We start from the raw sequence: 23,088 nt of genomic DNA, 5'->3' as shown, positions 1-23,088 counted from the left end.
CCTTCTCCAAATCCATGTTTCTCTCTGCTTCGGGAATTCCATCGTTTATGTTAATGCAGCGGTGTTATTGCTATTCCAATGACACTGACGGACAAACAAGCGTCGGCTCGCTGAATAGTGACACGATTGCCTTCTGTAGAGCTGTACTCAACTCGTCTTGTAATTGATGAACACTGATACTAAAACAACACTGAGATGAATAATGACACTATTATCTTCCACAGAGCTGCTTTACAGCTCAAATTGAGTTCGTTTACAACATTGACACTAATTTTCCTATTTTATTAATGTGTAGCTGCTTTTAAATTAATGACTTGACCTTCAATGGCATTGTGCTTATGTATATGTGTAAGCAGTTGTGATTTGATTAGCCATTTGCGACTGAATGGGTGCCCAGTCTTTGGAGTACAAGACTAACTTTTTAATAAATGCATCGTCTTTTAGACATCAACAAAGAAATGCATTATGAATGTGAAGTCAACAGCCTGTATGTTGACCCTGCAGGTCAAAGAAGATATCCATCATAAGTGACTGACTTCCTCTCAGAGACACTGACTTCTCTCCACAGTGCTGTGAGAGTTAAAGTAAAGCGCTGTTCCTGAACCCTCCGAAGGTCAACCACACTAATGAGGTTAGGGCTAGAGACTGAGGGCCGTTTGGCCATGAATGCCATGTGTTATGCCAAAATCTGCAATTCTTCACAATGGATTTTTAATGAGCGCAGCTTATGCATGCTTAATGTGTGGCCCTTTCAAATGTTCTCTTGCATTCGAGTGAGATATCACTGAAACTGCAGAAATGAGGAGTCTACCTTTTGGAGTTGAAAGTGAGGCAAGCTTTTAAACGTTCAATGTTTTGTAGAGTGGAAACAAGGTTTTTTTTTTTGTTTTTTTTTTTGTAGTTATTTTTTTGCAGGAACCTGTTGTGATGTACTGGAGGTGTTGTTTAGCCTGCAGAGAAATCCAGATATACATTCATATCTGTTGAGAAAATGAAGAAGAATTCGCAGTAGTTTTTTTTTTTTCTTTTTTCCTCCACTCAGGTGACGTGACCTGGGCTACTGGGCTACTGTGAATATCGGTGTTCCAGAATTTTGCAACTTTAACATTTATAAATGACCTTTATTTCAGGTCAATGTGTGGGGGGAAAAACGTGTTTTTATATTAAAATGTGCTTTTATGTTTTTGCATACGTCGTGAAAACACAAGATAGGCTAACATTTTCGATTATTGTGCTGTTCTGAGCTGATGAAGGGAGGAGATGAGAGTGGAGCAGGGCGGCGCTTTGTGCTCCTGCGGGATCCTTCCTGCACACTGGAAGCGAAGTTCAGAGCAAGAAGCAAAAGTGCACTAAATAAACCCGACTGCGAGTGTTAAACACGTTCAGCTGAAGCGTTCGCAGGAGTCTGTCTGTCCTGAGGCGCGCGTCTGGATGCGGAAATACTCCTGACTCAATATATGGATGAAGCACAAAGTGGAAGGTAATCCTTGAGGAAAGTTGTGTGATTTAAAGATGCGCTGGGGTTGTTCCTGCGCGCTGCCGCTGCTGCTGCTGCTGCTGGATAACGCCGTGACCGCACCTGCGTGGAGAAACCCCACGGTAAGCGCTCGGCATCATCTCAACTTCATACTGGTCTCATAACAGCACTGAAATGACATGCACAGGTTTTTACGACCCTTCAGAATAAGTTTAGCACAGACATCTGAAGTGCGTCATTTAAAACTGTTTCAGACTAATTATTTTCATACATGCATTTTTAAGCAAAGCTTTCTTGAATGTATTTTCTTTTACACCGCTAAAAGTTGGTGTCTTGAAGCAAATATTTGCGTCGAAAAAAAAATCAGTTTTCCCTCAGAATTTGCTAGTAAATTTCATAATAATTAAAAAGTATTTAGCCTGGTAAACCAAGATTTTTTATTTAGTTATTTATTTATTTATTTTTTTGAAATGCAGACACTTACTCCAGTAATCTTTATCTTCCAAACAATTTAACCAAAAAACTCGTTACTTACTCATTTGTCAGATTGAGACATTCATTGGCGGGTCACGTGCATTTTATTTTTTACTGGAAAGAGTTGTAAAATCTTTGCAGAGATCAAAAGGAGGAGGAAGAGTGCTCTGGGCGTGCGCGTGCACATGTGTGTGACAGATCTGCCAGAGCTTCGGCTGCATGAGTGACTGACTGCAGCACAACTCAAATACATGTGACCCTGGACCACAACACCAGTCAGAAGAGTTTATTTAGATTTATACATTATCTGAAAGCTGAATAAATACGTTTTCCATTAATGTATGGTTTGTTAGGATAGAACAATATTTGGCAGAAATACAACTGTTTGAACATCTGGAATCTGAGGGTTTGAATGAAGTCCTTAGCAATGCATATTACTACTCAAAAATTAAGTTTTGAAATGGTCAGAAATATCCTAATGATTTTTGGCATAAAGGTACATTTGCAGCAATAACCAACAATACATTTTAGTACAACATATTGTTGGCTATTGCTACAAATTGTCCTGTGTGACTTAAGACTGGTTTTGTGGTTCAAAGTCATATATTTGGAATTTCATATGAGACCGACTCTGTCATTAACTCTACTGATTTGGTTTATTATTTGCTGCTCTAAAAGTTAACAAATCTGATACCACTTCTGTTTTGCTTTTTTTGTGATGTAGCCTAATGCAAATAAAAATAGATTTCTTTTAAAAAAAGGATGAAAGTGTGAATGTTTTGGATGTTTAATTGCATGTTAATTGCAATTAAATGAGAGTAGCTATTTATAGTTTAAAGTTATGTTAAGTGCAATTAGTAGGAATGTTGTTTTACACAATAGGACTTAGGGTCATTTCATAATCACTTAAATTGCCTTTGAAATATGGTTAAAATGTACTGACAAACATTTAGAGTACACCTAATACTGCATTAATGTCTTTTCTTTTGAAACTTGTGTGTCATGCATTTAAAATGGTTTGTAATTACACATTAGTTTAAGAAATAGTCACGAACGTGGCCTGTTATGTCATTATTCAGTACAGTTTATTGGAAATACTTGTAAGATTTGAGCACATTTAGTGCACTTGTTTTTCACGTGGAATAAGCTTGACTATTTGAGTGAAAAGTAAAGTATTTCAGAATGTCTTTGCATTTGTACTCTCCCTCTTTTGCTTGAACTGCAGCAGGATTGGAGCTGCATGAACTCCACAGTTCTGTAGAAAACTCTAAATGATAATCGAGGGAATTTGTGAAACATTTCTTATTCATTTTACATCATAATGTTTCAGAATTTGAGCGGTGAACTGATAGTGGGTCAGAATCATCATCTGTGTTACACTTTGGACTTGGTGGTTTTCTACAGTATATGATAATATTGCACTCAACATCATAATATCCGCCACTCGTTCAGCACACCTTCTTCTGTCTTCCTCTTAGGTGGCTAGTCTTCATTTGAATAAACCGTGTGTGCAGACGGCAGCTCCTGTGGAAGTGAGACCTCATCGAGGTCAGGCCCGATCCAAGCGCTATGCCATCAACCCACTGGGATACAAGTGGGAGCATTTCAACGTCACCTACAAGTGAGAGAGACACAGGATATATAAAAATATGACCGGACAGATGCATGAGATAATCTGGGGTTCAGATGATGAGGGATATTTCGTTGGGCTTTTGTAAATGTGCATTCTGATTGAGAGCAGACACGGAGACTCTTTGAAAGCGTGTCATTCATTTTTGGCTGGAAGTAATTTAACGCCTTTCCCTTTTCAAATCACAAAGTTCCCCAACACACTGAATAAAGATGACACGCGCAAAGCTATCAGCATCGCCTTCACGAAATGGAGTGATGTTTCTCCTCTGACTTTCACTGAAATCACCAACCCCAACAAAAGTGCTGACATCACTATAGGTAAATAAATGTGTGGGAAAGGGGCCAAAACATCAGGCATGTGCACTTTGGCAGGCTGACAGAGTACTCTATGCAGTTTTTTAACACCTTCTTTTTCTGAGTCAGGCTTCTACACGTACAATCACACAGATTGCTGGTGGTCTCCACTGCATCCGTGTTTTGATGGACTGAACGGTGAGCTGGCCCACGCCTTCCTTCCCCCACGTGGAGAGATTCACTTTGACAACCATGAATTCTGGATTCTGGGCAAATCCCGCTTCAGCTGGAAACAAGGTACTGATTTAATGCATTTTTATTAAAATGGGGTGCCTGTCAGAATACAAATATAACTTATCTGCTCATTGATTCCAATACTGAAAACTCAAAGTGGCATTGTCTGCATTGTGGGAATGATAAAATAAGTTGTTGTTGCTGTTTAACTAATTTCCAATTACTCACTTTTGGCACCATGTTTCGGACAAAATCCGAGATTGTGGAAAATCTATTTCTAGTCAAATGAAAATCGAAAGCACCAGGTGGTTTTTAGTGTCTAGATTAGTTGATGTGCTTCAAAATGTATTTGCTAAAACTTTACATTAAATTTGAACTGATGCTGGCGCTAGAGTAAAGTGTTGTACTCTCACCGTATAGAGATGAATCGATGTATTTTGTAAAATGTGAAGTGTTTCACTTGCATACAGGAAATAGATCATGTAGGTGTGATGATAGGTGATCAAGTGCAAAAACCGCAAATAAATATCTACAAATAAATGAAACCATGGAATATGAAGGATCTGTAAAATTTGTGTTCTTGCGTTAATGTAGTGCTTGTTTTGTGTGGGCTTGGCAAGTCCAATTCTCTCTGTTTACTAACTGTTAACTATGACTGTTGCCTCAATATACACCTAATTTGCTGCTTATTATTAATAGTTAGTAAGGTAGTTGTTAAGTTTAGGTACGGGATTGGATTATGGGATCTAAAGAATGGTCATGCAGCATAATGCATTAATATGTGCTTTATAAGTACTAATAAAGTACAGCCAACATTCTAGTAATAGTCATAGTTAGAATGTGGTCCTCAAAATAAAGTGTTACTGAAATTATCATTATCGTTTTTGAATTATGTATGTATAAGTACTAAAATTCAATAAAATAATCAAAAATAAACCTACATTATAAAAAAAAAAGTATGCACATTCAAAACCTGAACTGGGCTCAGGTGCAGGAGAACAAAACCACAATAAATGGAAAAGAAATTAGATTGCACACTGAAATTACACCTCCAGAGTTTATTAACATTGTGCCTAATGAAGACCTGACTCAAGACACCGTGCCTTTTTGTAAATCATGACATTGATATTTTTCCATTAGAAAATCATTAGACACTGGTTCATGGGTTCACCAGAGCAATATCATTTATTGGCAGACCATTGGATTTTTCACACAGTTTGGAAGTAAGGTTTGAAACACTATGATATTATGAAATCACGTGACTTGGGGAGTATGATACAAGCTCTGAACCACTGATTTGAAACAAAAGATTCATAAATGTTCAAGAAGCAGTTTTTTAATTACTAATTCACTTAATGTTTAAACTTAGAAATCAGATACTGTAAGGAGATATCTTCTAAGAAATTCTCCATCTGTTCTTCTTTGATTGGACGGCGTGTTGTCTCGGCACAGGTGTGTGGCTGAATGACCTGGTTCAGGTAGCTGCTCATGAAATCGGTCACGCTTTAGGCCTCTGGCATTCACGGGACCCTAATGCTTTAATGCACCCTAATGCAACGTACACGGGTCAGAGGAACATCGCTCAAGATGATATCTGGGGCATCCAGCGCCTTTACGGTAAGCACAATCTGGAAAGTCACGTTGAAAATTGGAACTTTTGTTCCATATTGTGACACATAAACTGTAGGGCAGGACTTGGTTCTATGAGTCAATTGTTAATTGGATGTTGAGGTGTGGGCGTGGCATTTAAAAGTGGAGGCGGAGTATCATCGACCAAAATGATTGGAGAAGGCCTGCAGAAGTCTGTTGTTTTCCCCCGAAGATCCAGTTATTACATTTTTATTAAACATTATGAGGTCAAAAATGAAACATGCATGGATGAATTGTTAACAGTAAGCTCTATAACATGCATTTAGAAAGTAGATGGGTTGAATTTTTATTGTATGAACTTCAAAAATAAGTGATTTTGAACATGTTCACATCTCTCCAGAGTTTTAAAGCTTATGCTTGTTTCTATCCTCTGCGTGTGCGTTTGCTTCAGGATGCATGGACAAGAAGCGAGTGTGTGACCCTTGGGCCCGCTTGGGTTTCTGTGAGAGGAGGCGGAGCTTCATGAAGAAGAACTGCCCGCAGCGCTGCGACCTGTGCTACGGTGAGACACTGAAGACATCCTCCTCCAACATCTCCTGCAGCGCTGGCTTCACTTCCACACAGTATTCTTCATTGCACATGTGGACGGACGTCGTCCATTAGTTGAAATAGTAGTGATATTATAGACTCACACACTGGTTCAGCTGACTCTTTAACGTGCTCGTTTGCTCCTCAGAGCCTCTGGATGCAGTGTCTACACCGACACCTCCTCCTGAAAATGTGAAGATCAAAATTGTGCCTCGTGGAAAAGTTGTGGGCTTCCGCTGTGGGACAAAAAATACCAGAGTGCCTCCAAAAGTCAGGTAGAGCATCCTGTTGTAAAATCTTTAATGATTTTTATGATGCGAACATAAGAATAACTTTTCTATTACTAGTAATATTTCAAGATGAACACTTACTGGACTGAAGTAACTTAGATTTACTTGTTTATCCATACATCATTTTTTAGAAAAATGTTAAATGCTAAAATTTGATGTGAGTATCAAATATGATCGTCAGGCTTTTGAGGAATGTTTATTTGTTGATCTCTAAATCATTATTGTGTTGCATCACATTATATGTTTTGCCCACAATAAAACTACAGAGCTTTGATCATAAAACGAAGCATTTACAGTGGGTAGAAGAAGTATTGAACATGTCACCTTATTTCTCAGTAAATGTATTTGTAAAGGTGCCGCTGACTTGAAATTTCAATAGGCATCGTTCAAATGCAGTCATGGTCTTACGTTGATGCATTCATCTTTTTAATGTAACATAATTATGAAATAGTTTGGTAACACTTCCTATGAAGCCCGTATTTATAATACATTATAAGGGTATTCTTAAGGCATTATAATGAATGCCTAATGCATTATAAAAAACCTTGTAATATGTTATATCTTATGAATATTCATAAGAACAGTTTTAATATATTATAATATTTACTTATTTGTGGTTATAGCTTTTAAGAGTATGCTGATTTATATCACACAGTGAACATGTAGCATCCACTTAAGTTACAATGGATTAAACTTTTCATAGTTATGATGCATTATAAGTCTCATATCTTGCCATCTTTATATGCTACTTTACTTAAAGCAAAGACCACTTAGAAGTATAGTAATAATAAAAAAAAAAAATTCTCAAACTTCCATAAGATCAGATATCAGATCAGATGAATGTGAACTATTTTTGATGTAATATCAGTTTGATTATATTGATGGTACCCTTTAGACAGCTGTTGATAAGTAACTCTGCAACTATATCAACTAGCAGTCATTGGACTATTAGTATGTCTGCTAAATATATGCTAACAGTTTATTTTGATGGTTCCCCAACAGACAAACTGACTATAAGTAAGTTTGCAAGAACGTCACGTTCTATCAACCCTAACCTTAACCTAAGCCTACTAATACTCTAATGAGAGTTAGTGCACATGTAGTTGCAAAGTTGCTTATAGTCAATAGACTAAGGGGACCATTAAAAAAAGTAGCCTAACATATAAACGTTGCATTTTTTTTTTTTCAGTTGAAATTATTAACTAGCTCACATCTAAATTAATATTAGCCTCACAGGGAACACTCAAATAACAATCCACACCTAACCACTTACAAGATGTAGTAAGATAGTGTGCAGATCTTAAATACACAATGTCATAAATAGTGCATTATGAATGTAAGAGTAGATTTAATATGGTGTTCATGTGTTATAAATAATCATAATCTTAAAAGTTAATTCTTATGATTAATTATAAGATGATATAACATAAGACGTTTCTTTTATAATGCATGCATTCATTATCATGCCTTTTATAAATATGGGCTTTATAGAAAGTGTTAAAGGGATACTCCACCCCAAAATGAAAATTTAGTCATTAATCACTTACCCCCATGTGGTTCCAAACCCGTAAAAGCTTCGTTCATCTTCGGAACACAATTTAAGATATTTTTGATAAAAACCAGGAGGCCTGAGACTGTCCTATAGACTGCCAAGTAAATTACACTGTCAAGGTCCAGAAAAGTATGAAAGACATCATCAGAATACTCCATCTGCCATCAGTGGTTCAACCGTAACGTTATGAAGCGACGTGTATTTAGCTTTGATTTGAAAGAAAACAGCGCATCCTTGTGGCGTGGATGATACAGAAGAGCATATACAGCATACGGTGATATGGAGAAACACAGAGGAGACTGTTGACAAATGAATTATTGAATAAAGTCATTATTTTTGTTTTCTTCGCTTACAAAAAGTATTCTCTTCACTTTATAACTTTACAGTTGAATCACTGATGGCAGATGGACTATTCTGACGATGCTTTTCATACTTTCCTGGACCTTCACACTGTTATTTACTTGGCAGTCTATGGGACAGTCACAAGCCTCCCGGTTTTCATTCAAGATTTTCATTCAAGGTTTGGAACGACATGGGGGTAAGAGATTAATGACAAAATCTTCATTTTGGGGTGGAGTATCCCTTTAACCTTAGTTTCTGTCCAGTGTATCTCAGCTGCATTGTTTCATCTTTCATCAGCTGGTATAAGGACGGCGAGCAGTTGCTGACATCCATTCCTGGTTATATTGTAATTAAAGATCGAGACCTGCGGCTCGTGGCCAATGAATTCAACGAAGGCACGTATACCTGCCGCATCCATCGGCGCGGTAACGTCGTCTCTGCCAACTCGTGGGCCATCCGGCTGAAGCCAGAGCAGTCGTCCAACAACAGCTGATGGAGCGATGCTGATGTACTGATCACATGCTCTACCTCCAGGGCTCTCCTCCGCTGCGGCGCAGACAGCTCTGTCATAATGGACGACCTGCACAAGTGGGCGTTTCCAACCTTCATAACGCTGAGATCCAAGACAATATTCGGAAGGACCACCAATTAGATTTTCTTTTGTACTTCTGCTGCAGTGATGACAAAGGTGCTTTTTTATTATAAGGTAAACGTCACTTTTGATGCATTAGATTTGGTTTCAAAGATGCTTAAAAAATCTCTGAATGTTAAAAAATGAATTGCAAACATTTTAGATGAATTGAGGAGGGAAAAAAATCTAAATCTTCACAACCTGGTTTGCAAAGGTACAGTTTCATACTTAGTGGTGCATGTGAAGTCCCCAGTTTTTCAGTAGCCTTGATTTGAGTGTTTTTAACGGCCGTTCACACCATGGACAATAACAACAATAACTATAAAGTGTTAATAATCATTCTAATTCTTTAGAGAAGTCCACGGCACAACTAAAACAATAACAACGGAAGTATAAAAGTTTAACGCTTTTTAAAAATACAGATTGTTTTAAAGCAGCTTTACAGAAAAATTGTGATGTTACTGTTTATGACATCTTATATTCAGGCTTTATAGTTGCATTTAGCAGCTTACAGCTGGGCGATAATATCGTGACATTTTGTATATAGAATAAGAAGAATATCAAGCACTTGAGATTTGTTAAATAGTACGTATGTGGATGAAGTTGGATATGACAATTTATAACTTTATACACAGGAAGAATTACATTGGAATAATTTTCAGAACAGAATTTTTTACAGCTGAACTGATTGACAGCCAGTCAGAATCCAAGCACTCACAGCTTAAGCACTTAAAGTGGCAGACGCGCTATAAACAGAACGTTAGGACCCCTGTCGTCATGGACACTAATATAGTTATCATTATAGTTATGGCTTGTGGTGTGAATGGGCCTTTAGCTTGTTAACAAAAAAATTATATCATAAAAAAAAAAAATAATTTTTTTTTTGCCCTCCCTAAAGGTCTCAAAAGTCCCCAAGTTGAGAACCACTTAGAGGCAGGTGTGGATCTGTGACTCTCAGATATGAGGATATGAGCTTATAAAAAAAAATCATTCTAGAAAAATTCATTCAAGAAGAAAGAACTAGTAATAGAATTTTGAAAGCAGAAATGTAGCCTGAAATATCAAACATCTGTATCTGATGTTACACCCATTTAACTATTCAGAAGTGATAGGTTAATGGTAGTTTTTTAATCATCAATTTATTGGACATTAAAGGTGCTGTATTATATTGTGTTTTTTGATCCCCAAGCCACAAGACAATACAGGAAAATGTTTTTCTTTCAAGATGGTTTAGTTATTCACTGGCGTTATTCACACAGTCCTTTTGATTCCCAAAGATCATCTAAAACAAATCAAATCGTAACGTTTCTGATCACAAGAATGCCCAAGTTGTCTTTTGGTCTGCTGGCAAACACATAATCCTACGGTCAGCTCCTCCTGTCCTATGTACACATGTAAACAAACAGGTCCTGGTACTCTTTCGTGTTAACACTGTCTCTCAGTGGGCTTGGGTAATGTAAACATTCAGCAAGCAAAGCCTTTCCAAAAAGACTGGGACCCTTGCCACTGACTAGCACAGGGTTTAAATAGAGGTGCCAGACGCCGTCACTGCCAGGCCCTGAAATTATTACTTCACATCAGAGTCAGAGAGAGAGAGAGAGAGAGAGTTCATATGAGGAAAAACACCTAGTGAACTTTAGCAGAAACATAAAAAGGTCAGAAAGACACATGAATCTTCAAAAAGAAAGACAAAGTAAAAACAGACTTTCAATAAAGTAAGCGTAAAATAAGAAGAAACAATGCAGAACTATACAAAGACGACCGATCGTGAAGTTTTCTGTCCTGGGATCCCTCCCCCATCCTGGAATTAGTCTCAAATTTGGCCCCTGTTCAAGTATGAAAAGATCTGGACAATGAAGGCAGGTGAGGGTGAGTTTTATGCACAACCGAAAATGAGATTACGTGCAAGCAGACGCTCTGTTGAGAAAAAAAAAAATTTAAATAAGAGGCACTAAAAATGCATAATTATGCAAGTTCCAGGCCGAATACGATCCAAAAAAATAGGCCAACAATATGAGCCTTTAGGTTTAGTGGTGTGTGGCAAATCTCTCTGAAGCGAGAGGGAGACGTGGGATCAAAACCTTTAGAAAGTACGGCTGGAATAATTTGTTTACTATTGTGCACTTCTACACATTTTTCATATTCAAATAAATCTTGAGCTAGTCCATCCTTCATTTATATTCTTGGCTACTCAAAATGGCTTAAAGAAAGCGTATAAAACACGAAGAGCTGCTTGTGAGAATGGATGGGTCCTAGTCGTCCTCTTCTTTGCCCGTGTAGTGTGAGCCGCTGTGATGAGGAGGAGAAAAGAATGGCGAGGAGGTGAAGAAGGGAAGACGGAAGGCGGGGGATGGCGAGCGCTCCTCGCGGACGGGACTGCTGCTGGGGCTCTGTCTGGGACTGATGGCCTGTAACATCCGGCATTTTCCCTCTTTCAACATGTGCTTCTGTTAGGCACACAACACATCATATTTTAAAAAAAAAAAAAATGATTATCCTATTCACTGCAAATCTTTCCCTCCTCCATAATAGCACTTGACTTTTATTCCATACAATACCAGTCAAACGTTCCTAATATTTTTATGCTTATAAAAGTAGTCTCTTATGCTCATTAAAGCTGCATTTATTTGATACTTTGAAATATTAAAACAATTTAAAAGATCTGTTTCCTAACTTGTTTAAAATGTAATTTATTCCTTTGATGAAAGCATCATTCTTCCAGTCTTTAGTGTCACATGATCCTTTACAAATCACTCTAATATGCATGTTGCACCAGATTTGACGCCACAATGCCAAATAGAATTAGTTCTTGTGGCTTATCAGTGGATAACAACTCAAATTTTGTCTATCTTTTGACTTCAGAAGGTTTAAGGCTTAATACAGCGCATGGACCATTTTAATGGTGCTTTTTGTCCTGTTTGGAGCAGTACATAGTACATCATCAAACACTTTTATTACAGGAGAAAGAGCAGCTTGGACACTCTGCAAAACCTCTATTGTCTTCCACAGAGAAAGAAATCTTATGAGGGGAGTAAACTTTAATTTTTCATTAACTATTCATTTACTCAAGATGTGTGGAAGAGGTGCAGCCAGACTCACCAACGCCCCGTCCGGCCCGAACAACTGCAGGAAGTTCCCGATGAACTCGCGTGATTTCTCCTCCCATTTCTGAATGAGGTCAATGCTCTTCTCCTCTACCTTCTGCACAAACTCTTTACTCTTTTCCTCCACATCTCGGACCTTCTGCTTCACCTTGTCCACGTGCTCCTGCAGGTGGTACTTCTTCTCCTGGCAGAAAGAGGGCAGCAGAGCTGACGTGTTACATCAAATCCAATACTTAAATGAGGCGATTTTCATTTGAATGGTTTTTGTTAAAGGGATAGTTCACTCAAAAATGAAAATCCTGTCATCATTTACTCACTCTCAAGTTGTTTCAACCAAGTGTATTTCTTCTGCTGAACACAAAAGAAGATATTTTGAAAAAAGAAAAAAAGTCGATGGCCCCCATTGACTTCCATAGTATTTACATCAACTGTTTGGTTACCCATATTCTTCAAAATATTTTCTTTTGTGTTCAACAGAAAAAAGGGACTGTTGAGGGTGAGTAAATGATGACAGAATTTTTATTTTTGGGTGAACTGTCCCTTTAAGAGGTGGAAGGTGTTTAATCACACTCACGTTGATGAAGCTGACGTTCAGCTCTTTGGCAGTGTAGCCTCTCTGCAGGTTGCGGCGCACGTAAACATCATAGTCACGTACGATTCGTGTGATTATGTCAGACGTGGAGATGCCCTCTGTTCTCTGAGTCGGCGCAAACATACCTGAAAGGAAGATTTAAGAGCATATATTATTTTAAAAATGATTTTTTTGACTGCTATTTAACTGTGTTTGCAAGTTTCCAATACCTACCTGCCTTCTTTATGTGTTCATAAACATCATCACTTCCTGCTGAGGTGTATGGGATGTCGTCATGGGCGACAAAGTCTATCTGGGGACAAAATGTCATCATATTAGCGTCGAAGACTTTCTCTGTTTCACCGAGTGATGATAATGAACCAGTTCAGAATCTATGATGATGCCAATATTTATCTTAATGATTTTTTTGTGTTTTGTAAGTTGTTTTTTATTGTTAAAGAAAAAGGTAATACTGTATTTTACAGTGTCTTTGATGCACATTACATGCACTTACTATAGTAATAGTAAACTACGCATAATAACAAGCAACGAAGCCTAAACCAAACCCTAACTTTAACTCTAACTCTATAGTAAGCAATCATGTTGCTGTTAACAGTGTTGCTTTAGTATCACTGATATACTATTATTGTTTTGTTAATATTTTAAATTAGATTTGACCTCATTTTGGTAGTCATTTTGTTGTTTTTATATATTTTTTTTACACGTCTTTATAGTTTATTATACATTTTTTGTATAGATATTTTTTGGAGCTTAGCAAACTTGACTTTGAATTGCTGTTGAATGGAAAAGAAGTGCATTAATAATTCTTCATATGGTTGAGAATGACATGAAGATATACATATAAATGACACTTTTCATTTGTGAGAACTATTCCTACAACATTTGGGGATTATACATTTTCGCAAAGTCCTGTGGTAACCCTGGGAAATGTACATTTACATTGCCATTTACACATTTGGCCGATGCTTTTATCCAAAGCATTTAAGGTGTGCGTTTGGTCAGTTCATGCACTGATTCCCTGGCAATCAAACCCATGATCTCTTGGTGTTGCTAGCGCCATACTCTACTGTTTGAGCCACAGGAATGGAAATACGATGTTGATCTGGATACTCACTCTGTGCTCGGCCAGAAATTCAGGCGTCAGTGTCCATGGAGCGTTGCGGACCACCTCATCAACATAACGACAGTGCCTCACTGCGTCGTAACGCTCATCCTCGTTCATGACAGTGAAACCCTTATATTTATGCGTCAAATCATCGCTGCACACTGGAAAAACCAATACGGTTTGATTGAACTGCATTAGTTAACATGAACCAACAATGAAAAGCACTCCTAAAGCACTTATTTATTGGTTAAACCTGATGTTTTAAACTACTGCAGGTGTTCAAACTCACCACCCACAATGAGATGCGTGTTGGGGAAAAGGCACTTGGCCTGCATCAAAGCACGAGCGTGTCCGGAGTGAAACATGTCAAAGATCCCGTCAGCATAGACGCGAACTGCTCGGTCCTCTAATGAGAATACGTACAGGTCATGCGGAGAATGTGTATAGAGAGAGGGTCAGTGTGGATTAAATCAGCATTCACACACCTGGAGTGCCACGGCGGGCTTCTTCCATGCTAACACGAACGTATGGGGCTTTTGCAGCCACCAGCTCATCAGCGAACGGTGCAGGTTCAGTCAGGCCCTAGAGACACACACAAGATCAGTCTACCATGTGCACAGGAAATGATGTCATCACGTTTGAGTGCTGGCTGAGAGCAACCTTCCCAACACTCACCAGAGTCCTCCGTGGAAGTTTTCGGAAACACTCTGCCTTCACCCCACCGTTCAACTCCTCTCTCTTCCTCTTCCTGCTGAAGTCTGAACTGTGTGCCTCCATCTCTGCATAAAAAAATACAGTTATTCTTCTCCATAGCACTCATGTGCTGCAGTGTTACAACAACTTCGTGTAACAGACAAATTCACGTCTGAAAAAATCTGAAAATCTTCCCAGCTATTTTTGATATCTTTTCAGTGGACAGTAAAAATTATAGTGCTCACATATAAACTGCAGTGATTTTATGCACAGTCAAGTTTTTCCCATGATATATCTGTAAAGTGTGAATTAAATGAAAGATATAATATTAAATACATATAAGCAGACATAAATAATCAGATGAATTTGAGAGACTTTAAATTGTGTTGTAAATATTGTACATATTAATTCAAATCCCTTTCTTTTGTACGCAAGTATTTATAATGATAATATATGATACCTTTTAATCAATAAATCTCCATTACTTTATGAAGGAATGTTTATATTAGGGATGGGTGCTACGGACACAGATTTTATTTTACTAATCGATTTGGGTTACAATATATAGTTAGTTATACATATATTGTATAGTATGGTTATATATATATATGTATATGTGACCACAAGAACAGGCATAAGGGTAATTTATTTGAAATCGAGATTTATACTGAATAAATCATCTTTCCATTGATGTATGGTGTGACAGGACAATATTTGGCCGAGATACAACTATTTGAAAATCTGGAATCTGAGGGTGTAAAAAAAAACTAAATACTGAGAAAATCACCTTTAAAGTCGTCCAAATGAAGTTCTTATATTATTAATCAAAAGTTACGTTTTGAAATATTTATGGTAGGAAATTTAAAATAAAAATATATATATTCATGGAACATGATCTTTACTTAATATCCGAATTCTTTTTCTGACATCAAAGAAAAATCGATAATTTTGACCCATACAATGTATTGTTGGCTATTGCTACAAATATACCTGTGCTGCTTTAGACTGGTTTTGTGTTCCAGGGTCATATATATATAACAAGTAGTTAATTTTCTTAACCTAAAAAGTCAACTGACAACTACTTGTAAATCATACAGGGAACCTATAATATTAAAAGCTAAAGAGTCATATTTTAATTGCTATGCATTTCAGATATAATAATCAACATTAAAAAAAACAACAACTGAGTATTATATATATATATATATATATATATATATATATATATACACACACACACATATATATATATATATATATACATATATATATATATATATATACACACACACATATATATATATATATATATAAAAGTTTAAATTCCACATAAGGCTGTTTTATATCAACTTTTAATGACATAATTATGTTTATACTTCACTTCATTGTTGACATATAAACAATTACATATATATATATATAACCGCAGTTATACATATAACTTGAGAAGCAGGTTATCATTTCTGTGGTAATGGGCAGTACAGTATGTCACTGATGCTGTCAATAGATCTCCAGGAACACTGATTCAGTGATGGGTCAGCAGATGAACATGAGCAGGAGATGTAGGACAGGCAGAGATGTGACAGTTTACAAGAGAGGGCCACTAGAGTGGAAAACAATCAGTGTTTTCACCCCCTTTTCTTGTTGCTTCTGAACTGCTCTATAGTTCACTCTGGAGACGCTCAGTGTGTCCAGCTATAAACCTCAGACATGAAAGCAGACAGACTTCCCACACCTCTGACCAGTTCACTGTCCAGCCATATGTGGACCACGACTATAGTCTTAAAAAAATGAAGACTTTAAAAAAATCATTTAAAAGTGACTGGACCCAAAACAGCCTAGAAATGAGCATAACTACAGCCACGGTTGACATTTCCATGACTTTTTAGTTTTTTGTTCGTTTCTAAGCCTTCTCAAGGTATTTAAAAGTGCCGTTCACAACATCTTTGAACTATGATGTTCAACAAACTATTAAATAATTATTTTATTTAAATAAAAACAACATAAACGTAAAGACCGATATAAAGTTGGTTTGACATTTTGTCAGAGATTCAGCCTCGGAAATCTTCAATAATTCTTTAACGATTTAGCACAATGACAGGAAAGATACTATGTTGTAATTGTTTTCAAATGTAGAAGAGAACACACATTGTGTTTTATTGGTTTTAATCTGCCTTAAGGAATTTTAACTAATAGACCTTATAATGTAAAAGTGCAGGAAAGGGACTGTCTGCAAAGTGCAAAACGAAGAGAAAAAAGCACAATTATTCCATCTAAATGCCTCACTTGTGAAATGTATAAATAATAAATCTCAAATCAAATGGCTGTGTCTTATTATTTGTTCATAAAATAACATCTAGCTGTTGGTTTTATTCACAGAACTGTAGCACAACAAAAGTTATTGAAATGTACCGACTGAGAAAAAGCTGGCAAAGCATTACAAAGACTGTGCAGTTTACCGCCCCCTAGAGGAACATATTGCACTTGTTTTGACCAAGTATAACATTCAGAAGTTTAAATTAATTAATTTAGATTGCATACAGTTTGATATGTAAATTTAAATGGGTGTGTCTTGTTACTTGTACAAAGAACAATACTTACAGCCATCTTTTACTATAATATGTAAATCAGAATGCATACTACTGAATTAAATTTGAATCCGTTTACACACTTATTTTTAAAACAAACAGTTTTCCATCTCAACTTCAAAGGGTGTGTCGTGTTACTGGTTTCTAGAAGAACATTTTAATGGTGGTTTTAGCCACAGAACTATAATAGAACACACACTATTGAAAATGAAACCAATACATCATTTAGTTTCAAATAAATACAATCTTCTATCTCAGCTACAAAGGCTGTGTCTTGTTGCAGATTTAATAATTTATATTTTGCAGTAGTTTTCATTTTCAAAAATCTCTTGCAGCCTTCCATCGAGTCTCCAGTGTTACTGCCCCCTAGAGCAGGGTTATTCAAATCTTGCCCTGGAGGGCCAATGCGGTGCAGAGTTTAGTTCCAACCCTAGTCAAACACACCTGAGCATGCTAATTCATGTTTTTGGGCTCATTAGAAAATCACAGGCAGGTGACTTTGATCAGGGTTGGAACTAAACTCTGCACCGCATTGGCCCTCCAGGGCAAGATTTGAATAACCCTGCCCTAGAGGAATGTGCTGCAGGTGTTCTGAACGAGTATGACATTCAAAGTTAGAAATTATTTTAAAATCAATAAAGTCTACTATTTCAACTTCAAAAGGTGTGTCTTGTTTCTGATTTCTAAATGAACATTTCAATTCAGGTTTTACTCTCATATGTAAATCAGGACACATGCTATTGAATTAAATAAAATAAAAAAATTCCAATCCATTTTTTTTTTTTTTTTTTTGATAGTTGTTCATGAGTCCCTTATTTTTCCTAAGCAGTTAAACTGTCCACTATTCTTCATAAAAACTCTCCAGGTCTCACAGACTCTTTGGATAAATTGTGCTAATTGTATATACAGGTTTCTTCTGCAGCTTCTGACATAATTCAGTTATTATTTTGTCTTGTGGACTATATAAACATCTTTGATGCAACATATCTTACTCAGGGCAGCACTAAAAAATAAAATGCATTTTGTGTAATACCTCTTATTTTAGTAAAATAATTAACATTTTGCCCACAACTATATCTTCATAGAACTATAAGAATAAACTGCAGTCAAATAGACAATTTATAAAAAATTTTGTACTTTGACAGCTAGCAAATGTTTATATTTATTTATCTTTTTACTGTTATTTAGAATCACATTTCTGAATGTTACAATCCAAAATAAACAATTTAAATAAATTCCTGTTTACATACTTTCTGTATTTACATGACATTTAATTATGCATGATTTTTAAATACTTTCTGTAAAGTTTTTCATTATTATTATTATTATTATTATATTTGTTTTAATAACGATGTTCATTAAACAAAATAATTTCCTGTTTGAATATATTTTCTGTATATGTCACTGAAATAACATTTGGGACTTCCCTCAATATTTTACTCAAAAGTACAGTAACTTTTGTTTTAAAAAAGCTCTTTTAAGAGTGCAAGACTACTTTTTAGGTGTTGGTGGTGGTAATGCATGGATAGAAATTGTATGCTGATTTATATGTGTGTGTATGTATGTGTATTTATAGATCTATAGATAATTTGTGATTTGTGTTGTTCCATACTTATATGCTTCAAAAAATGAATGTACTATATGTCAATAAACTAATATACAATATATATGGGCTGTTTTTGGATTAGCATTTCATATATAATATATAGTGATGGTCAAAATTATTAGCACACTAGTATTTTCACCAGCTAAAATGGTTTTGAGTCAGTTATTTCTATCTTTTGCTGTAGTGTGTCAGTAGGAAATATCAGTTTACATTTCCAAACATTCATTTTGCCATTAATTGTAATAATCCAGTGAAATTTCTGTCTGACAGCAGGCAGTGCTCCCCACAGAGATCTGATCTGATCATCATCAGTCTGTCTGGAATGACATACAAACTGAGAGAGAATAAATCCAGAAGAACTGTGACCACGAGATGCTTCAAGAAACCTACTGTTTAATTCAATAGCATGTGTCCTGATTTACATATGAGAGTAAAACCAGAATTGAAATGTTCATTTAGAAATCAGAAACAAGACACACCTTTTGAAGTTGAAATAGAAGACTATTGATTTTAAAATAATTTCTAACTTTGAATGTCATACTCGTTCAGAACACCTGCAGCACATTCCTCTAGGGGGCAGTAACACTGGAGACTCGATGGAAGGCTGCGCAAGCAGTTTTTTAATGTCAATAGCATGACTTCGGCATCACTTTGACAATGAAAACTGCTTCAAAATATAATTTATTAAATCTGTAACAAGACACAGCCTTTGTAGCCGAAATAGAAGATTGTATTTATTTGAAACTAAATGATGTATTGGTTTCATTTTCAATAGTGTGTGTTCTGTTATAGTTCTGTGGCTAAAACCACCATCAAAACGTTCTTCTAGAAACCAGTAACACGACACACCCTTTAGATTTGAGAAAGAGCACTGCATGCATTTCACATGAATTTATTAACAGATTTGAATTTAGTTCAATAGCATGTATCCTGAATTACAAATGAGAGTAAAACCTGCATGAAAATGCTCTTTTAGGCCCAGGTAACAAGACACACCCTTTGAAGATGAGATGGAAAACTGTATACATTTTAAATGAATTTATTAAAATATTTTGAACGTCAAACTCAGTCAAAACACCTGCAGTATCTTCCTCTAGGGGGCAGTAAAACTGGAGACTCGTTGGAAGGCTTTGCAAGCTTTTATTGAACGTTAATAGCATAACTTCTCCATCGCTTTTGACAATGAAGACTACTGGAAAATGTTTGTCTAGGAATCTCTAAGAATGGATTTGAGAAAGAAAGCTGCATTCAATTTAAATGAATTTATTAACAGATCGGAATTTAATTCAATAACATGTATCCTGATTTATATATGACAGTAAAACTTGCATAGAAATGGTCTTCTAGGATACAGTAACGAGACACACTTTGAAGCTGAGATAGAAGACTGTATTGAATTTAAATGAATTTATTAAAATATTTTGAATGTCAAACTCACTCAAAACATCTTCCTCTAGGTGCAGTAACACTGGAGACTCTTTGGAAGGCTTCAAAATTGATTTCTGAAAGTCAATACTGTCACTTCTGCATCACTTTTGACAATGAAAACTACTGCTAAATGTTCTTAAGGAAATCTGTAACAAGACACAGCCTTTGAAGCTGAAATAGAAGACTATTTATTTTGAACTAAATGATGTATTGGTTTCATTTTCAATAGTGTGTGTTCTATTATAGTTCTGTGGCTAAAACCACCAGCAAAACGTTCTTCTAGAAACCAGTAACAAGACACACCCTTTGAAGCTGTCTAATAAAACTGTGTGTGTTATAAATCAATTTATTAAAATGTATATTTTCAAATTCATGTCAAAACAACTCCTCGCCAGCGTTGTCTTAATTGTTGAATTTCAACAGCATGTTTTCTGTTATAGTTCTGCGACTAGAACAAATATAAAAAATCTTCTTATGAAAACAATAACAAGACACACACCATGAGGTTGATACAGGAGAGTGTATTATTTTAAATCAATTTCTTTATTAGTTTTAATTTCAATAGCGTGTACTTATGTGGTGTCATATACTTCCGTTAATATAACGAAAAAAATAATGTTCTCACAAGGACCTGGAATCAGCCTAATGCACAACCACTGGATTATGCAATATTAATGCTTTTAATGTTGTTTTTCTTATATTTATTAATAGTAATAATATAATAATAACCACTATCACATATATTGTTTACAATATTTCCTATTTAAATTCAAGTGAGCATTCAAGTGTTTGTCTTTATATCTTTCAAAGACCTTGGGTGCACAAATTGCTCGTTTTGTTAATTATAAAAAAACATTCCGGTGGGAAAAAATTATCGTTTTATCATCTTCATGTACTTTGTGGACGGTCCCTAGCTGACCTAGACTCTTTATGCGTCGCAACAAATCGAGGAGAATTAAAACAATTAAACTGCGATGTGTGTTCAGTTCTACGTTATGTTGCTTTTCACATAAGCCATTGTTTATACAATTATACACATCCACTAAGAATGTTTTTTTTTTTTTTCCCAAACTAACAATCTAAGAAGTTTCCACCTCGATGAAAAGGACGTTTTCCTCAATGCAGACCAAACAATTTAGAGAGAGGACTAAATTTAAAGTATTTCAAGTAAGATGGGGCATTTTGTTTTGAAATATGATAACAGATGTAAAGTACTAACCTTGATCCAGAAGCTGGTTTCCTCCTTGAACGCGCCTTTCCTTCATATCATAAGCTGAAGACCAACCCATTTCTGCTTTAAACACTTTATAGAGCTGATACTCCATGTGCTGCTGATGTGACAGCTCTCCCTTCTTACTACATCATCATCATCACTGCTCAGTAACAACACGCACACATCCGCTCACATGCGCCACACTTCCGCTTTCAAATCTATAATATAATAATATAATATAATATAATATAATATAATATAATATAATATAATATAATATAATATAATATAATATAATATAATATAATTATGTGCGGCACTACATAATAGGACAAGCGCAAACGCGTTTACTGATTTTTCTCCAAGATGTCGATTAGTGCTGTCTTTTTGCGTGTTATGAGGGAGATGTTTGTGTCATTTACTTCAGAAGTGAGAATAAAGCCGATAAATGCGACCTCTGGATAGCGCAGGCTTCGACATAAGAGACAGAAACGCAATCATTTAGTCAAATATTCGTTCTGAACACTGGTTCATTCAGGAACACAGTCAGCCACTGCTGTGTTGATTTGGAGAAACACTTTGTAGTTACAAAAATAAAAACAGTGTAGCTGGAAATACTGTCTAAAAGGTAAGAATTTTAAACTTTTGTTTATTAAACTCAGGAGATTATGTGTGAAAATTACTGCTAAGGTAAACTATATTAGGTTAAAATGTTTTTATTTACCTTTATTGTAGTGCTGTCAAACGATTAATCGCATCCAAAATAAAAGTTTTTGTTTGCATAATATGTGTGTGTACTGTTTATTTATTATGTATATATAAATACACACACATACAGTATACACTTTGAAAAGAATTACATGTATATACAGGTGTTTCTAAATAAATTAGAATGTCGTGGAAAAGTTAAAGTATTTCTGTAATTCAACTCAAATTGTGAAACTTGTGTATTAAATTCAATGCACACAGACTGAAGTAGTTTAAGTCTTTGTTTTTTTAATTGTGATGATTTTGGCTCACATTTAACAAAAATCCACCAATTCACTATCTCAACAAATTAGAATATGGTGACATACCACATCAGCTAATCAACTCAAAACACCTGCAAAGGTTTCCTGAGCCTTCAAAATGGTCTCTCAGTTTGGTTCACTAAGCTACACAATCATGGGGAAGACTGCTGATCTGACAGTTGTCCAGAAGACAATCATTGACACCCTTCACAAGGAGGGTACGCCACAAACATTCATTGCCAAAGAAGCTGGCTGTTCACAGAGTGCTGTATCCAAGCATGTTAACAGAAAGTTGAGTGGAAGGAAAAAGTGTGGAAGAAAAAGATGCACAACCAACCGAGAGAACCGCAGCCTTATGAGGATTGTCAAGCAAAATCTATTCAAGAATTAGAGTGAACTTCACAACGAATGGACTGAGGCTGGGGTCAAGGCATCAAGAGCCACCACACACAGACGTGTCAAGGGATTTGGCTACAGTTGTCGTATTCCTCTTGTTAAACCACTCCTGAACCACAGACAACGTCAGAGGCGTCTTACCTGGGCTAAGAAGAAGAACTGGACTGTTGCCCAGTGGTCCAAAGTCATATTTTCAGATGAGAGCAAGTTTTGTATTTTATTTGGAAACCAAGGTCCTAGAGTCTGGAG

At 36.1% G+C, this 23,088-nt stretch overlaps 2 protein-coding genes across 2 annotated transcripts; one reads left to right on the top strand and one right to left on the bottom strand.

Annotated features, from left to right (window-relative positions):
- The first annotated feature begins 1,165 nt into the window (after nucleotides 1–1,165).
- LOC109064968 (matrix metalloproteinase-23-like) lies at nucleotides 1,166–9,953 on the top strand. Its single transcript, XM_042743914.1, has 8 exons — nucleotides 1,166–1,599; nucleotides 3,430–3,573; nucleotides 3,763–3,901; nucleotides 4,007–4,174; nucleotides 5,564–5,728; nucleotides 6,153–6,263; nucleotides 6,438–6,564; nucleotides 8,771–9,953. The coding sequence occupies exons 1-8, from the start codon at nucleotides 1,513–1,515 to the stop codon at nucleotides 8,964–8,966; spliced, it is 1,137 nt and encodes a 378-aa protein (XP_042599848.1). The 5' UTR covers nucleotides 1,166–1,512; the 3' UTR covers nucleotides 8,967–9,953.
- A 499-nt stretch (nucleotides 9,954–10,452) lies between these two features.
- LOC109064987 (choline-phosphate cytidylyltransferase A-like) lies at nucleotides 10,453–21,625 on the bottom strand. The gene is made up of 9 exons (XM_019082002.2): nucleotides 21,440–21,625; nucleotides 14,581–14,684; nucleotides 14,391–14,487; nucleotides 14,195–14,311; nucleotides 13,915–14,066; nucleotides 13,014–13,092; nucleotides 12,783–12,925; nucleotides 12,204–12,392; nucleotides 10,453–11,551 (listed from the first exon to the last, which is right to left on the bottom strand). The coding sequence occupies exons 1-9, from the start codon at nucleotides 21,543–21,545 to the stop codon at nucleotides 11,357–11,359; spliced, it is 1,182 nt and encodes a 393-aa protein (XP_018937547.1). The 5' UTR covers nucleotides 21,546–21,625; the 3' UTR covers nucleotides 10,453–11,356.
- Between the last annotated feature and the right edge of the window lie 1,463 nt (nucleotides 21,626–23,088).

This window comes from Cyprinus carpio, chromosome B18 (assembly GCF_018340385.1).
Source record: "Cyprinus carpio isolate SPL01 chromosome B18, ASM1834038v1, whole genome shotgun sequence".
NCBI classification, from domain to species: domain Eukaryota; kingdom Metazoa; phylum Chordata; class Actinopteri; order Cypriniformes; family Cyprinidae; genus Cyprinus; species Cyprinus carpio.
Note: the sequence above shows the minus strand (reverse complement) of the source record. Positions and strands in the feature narration are given on the sequence as shown.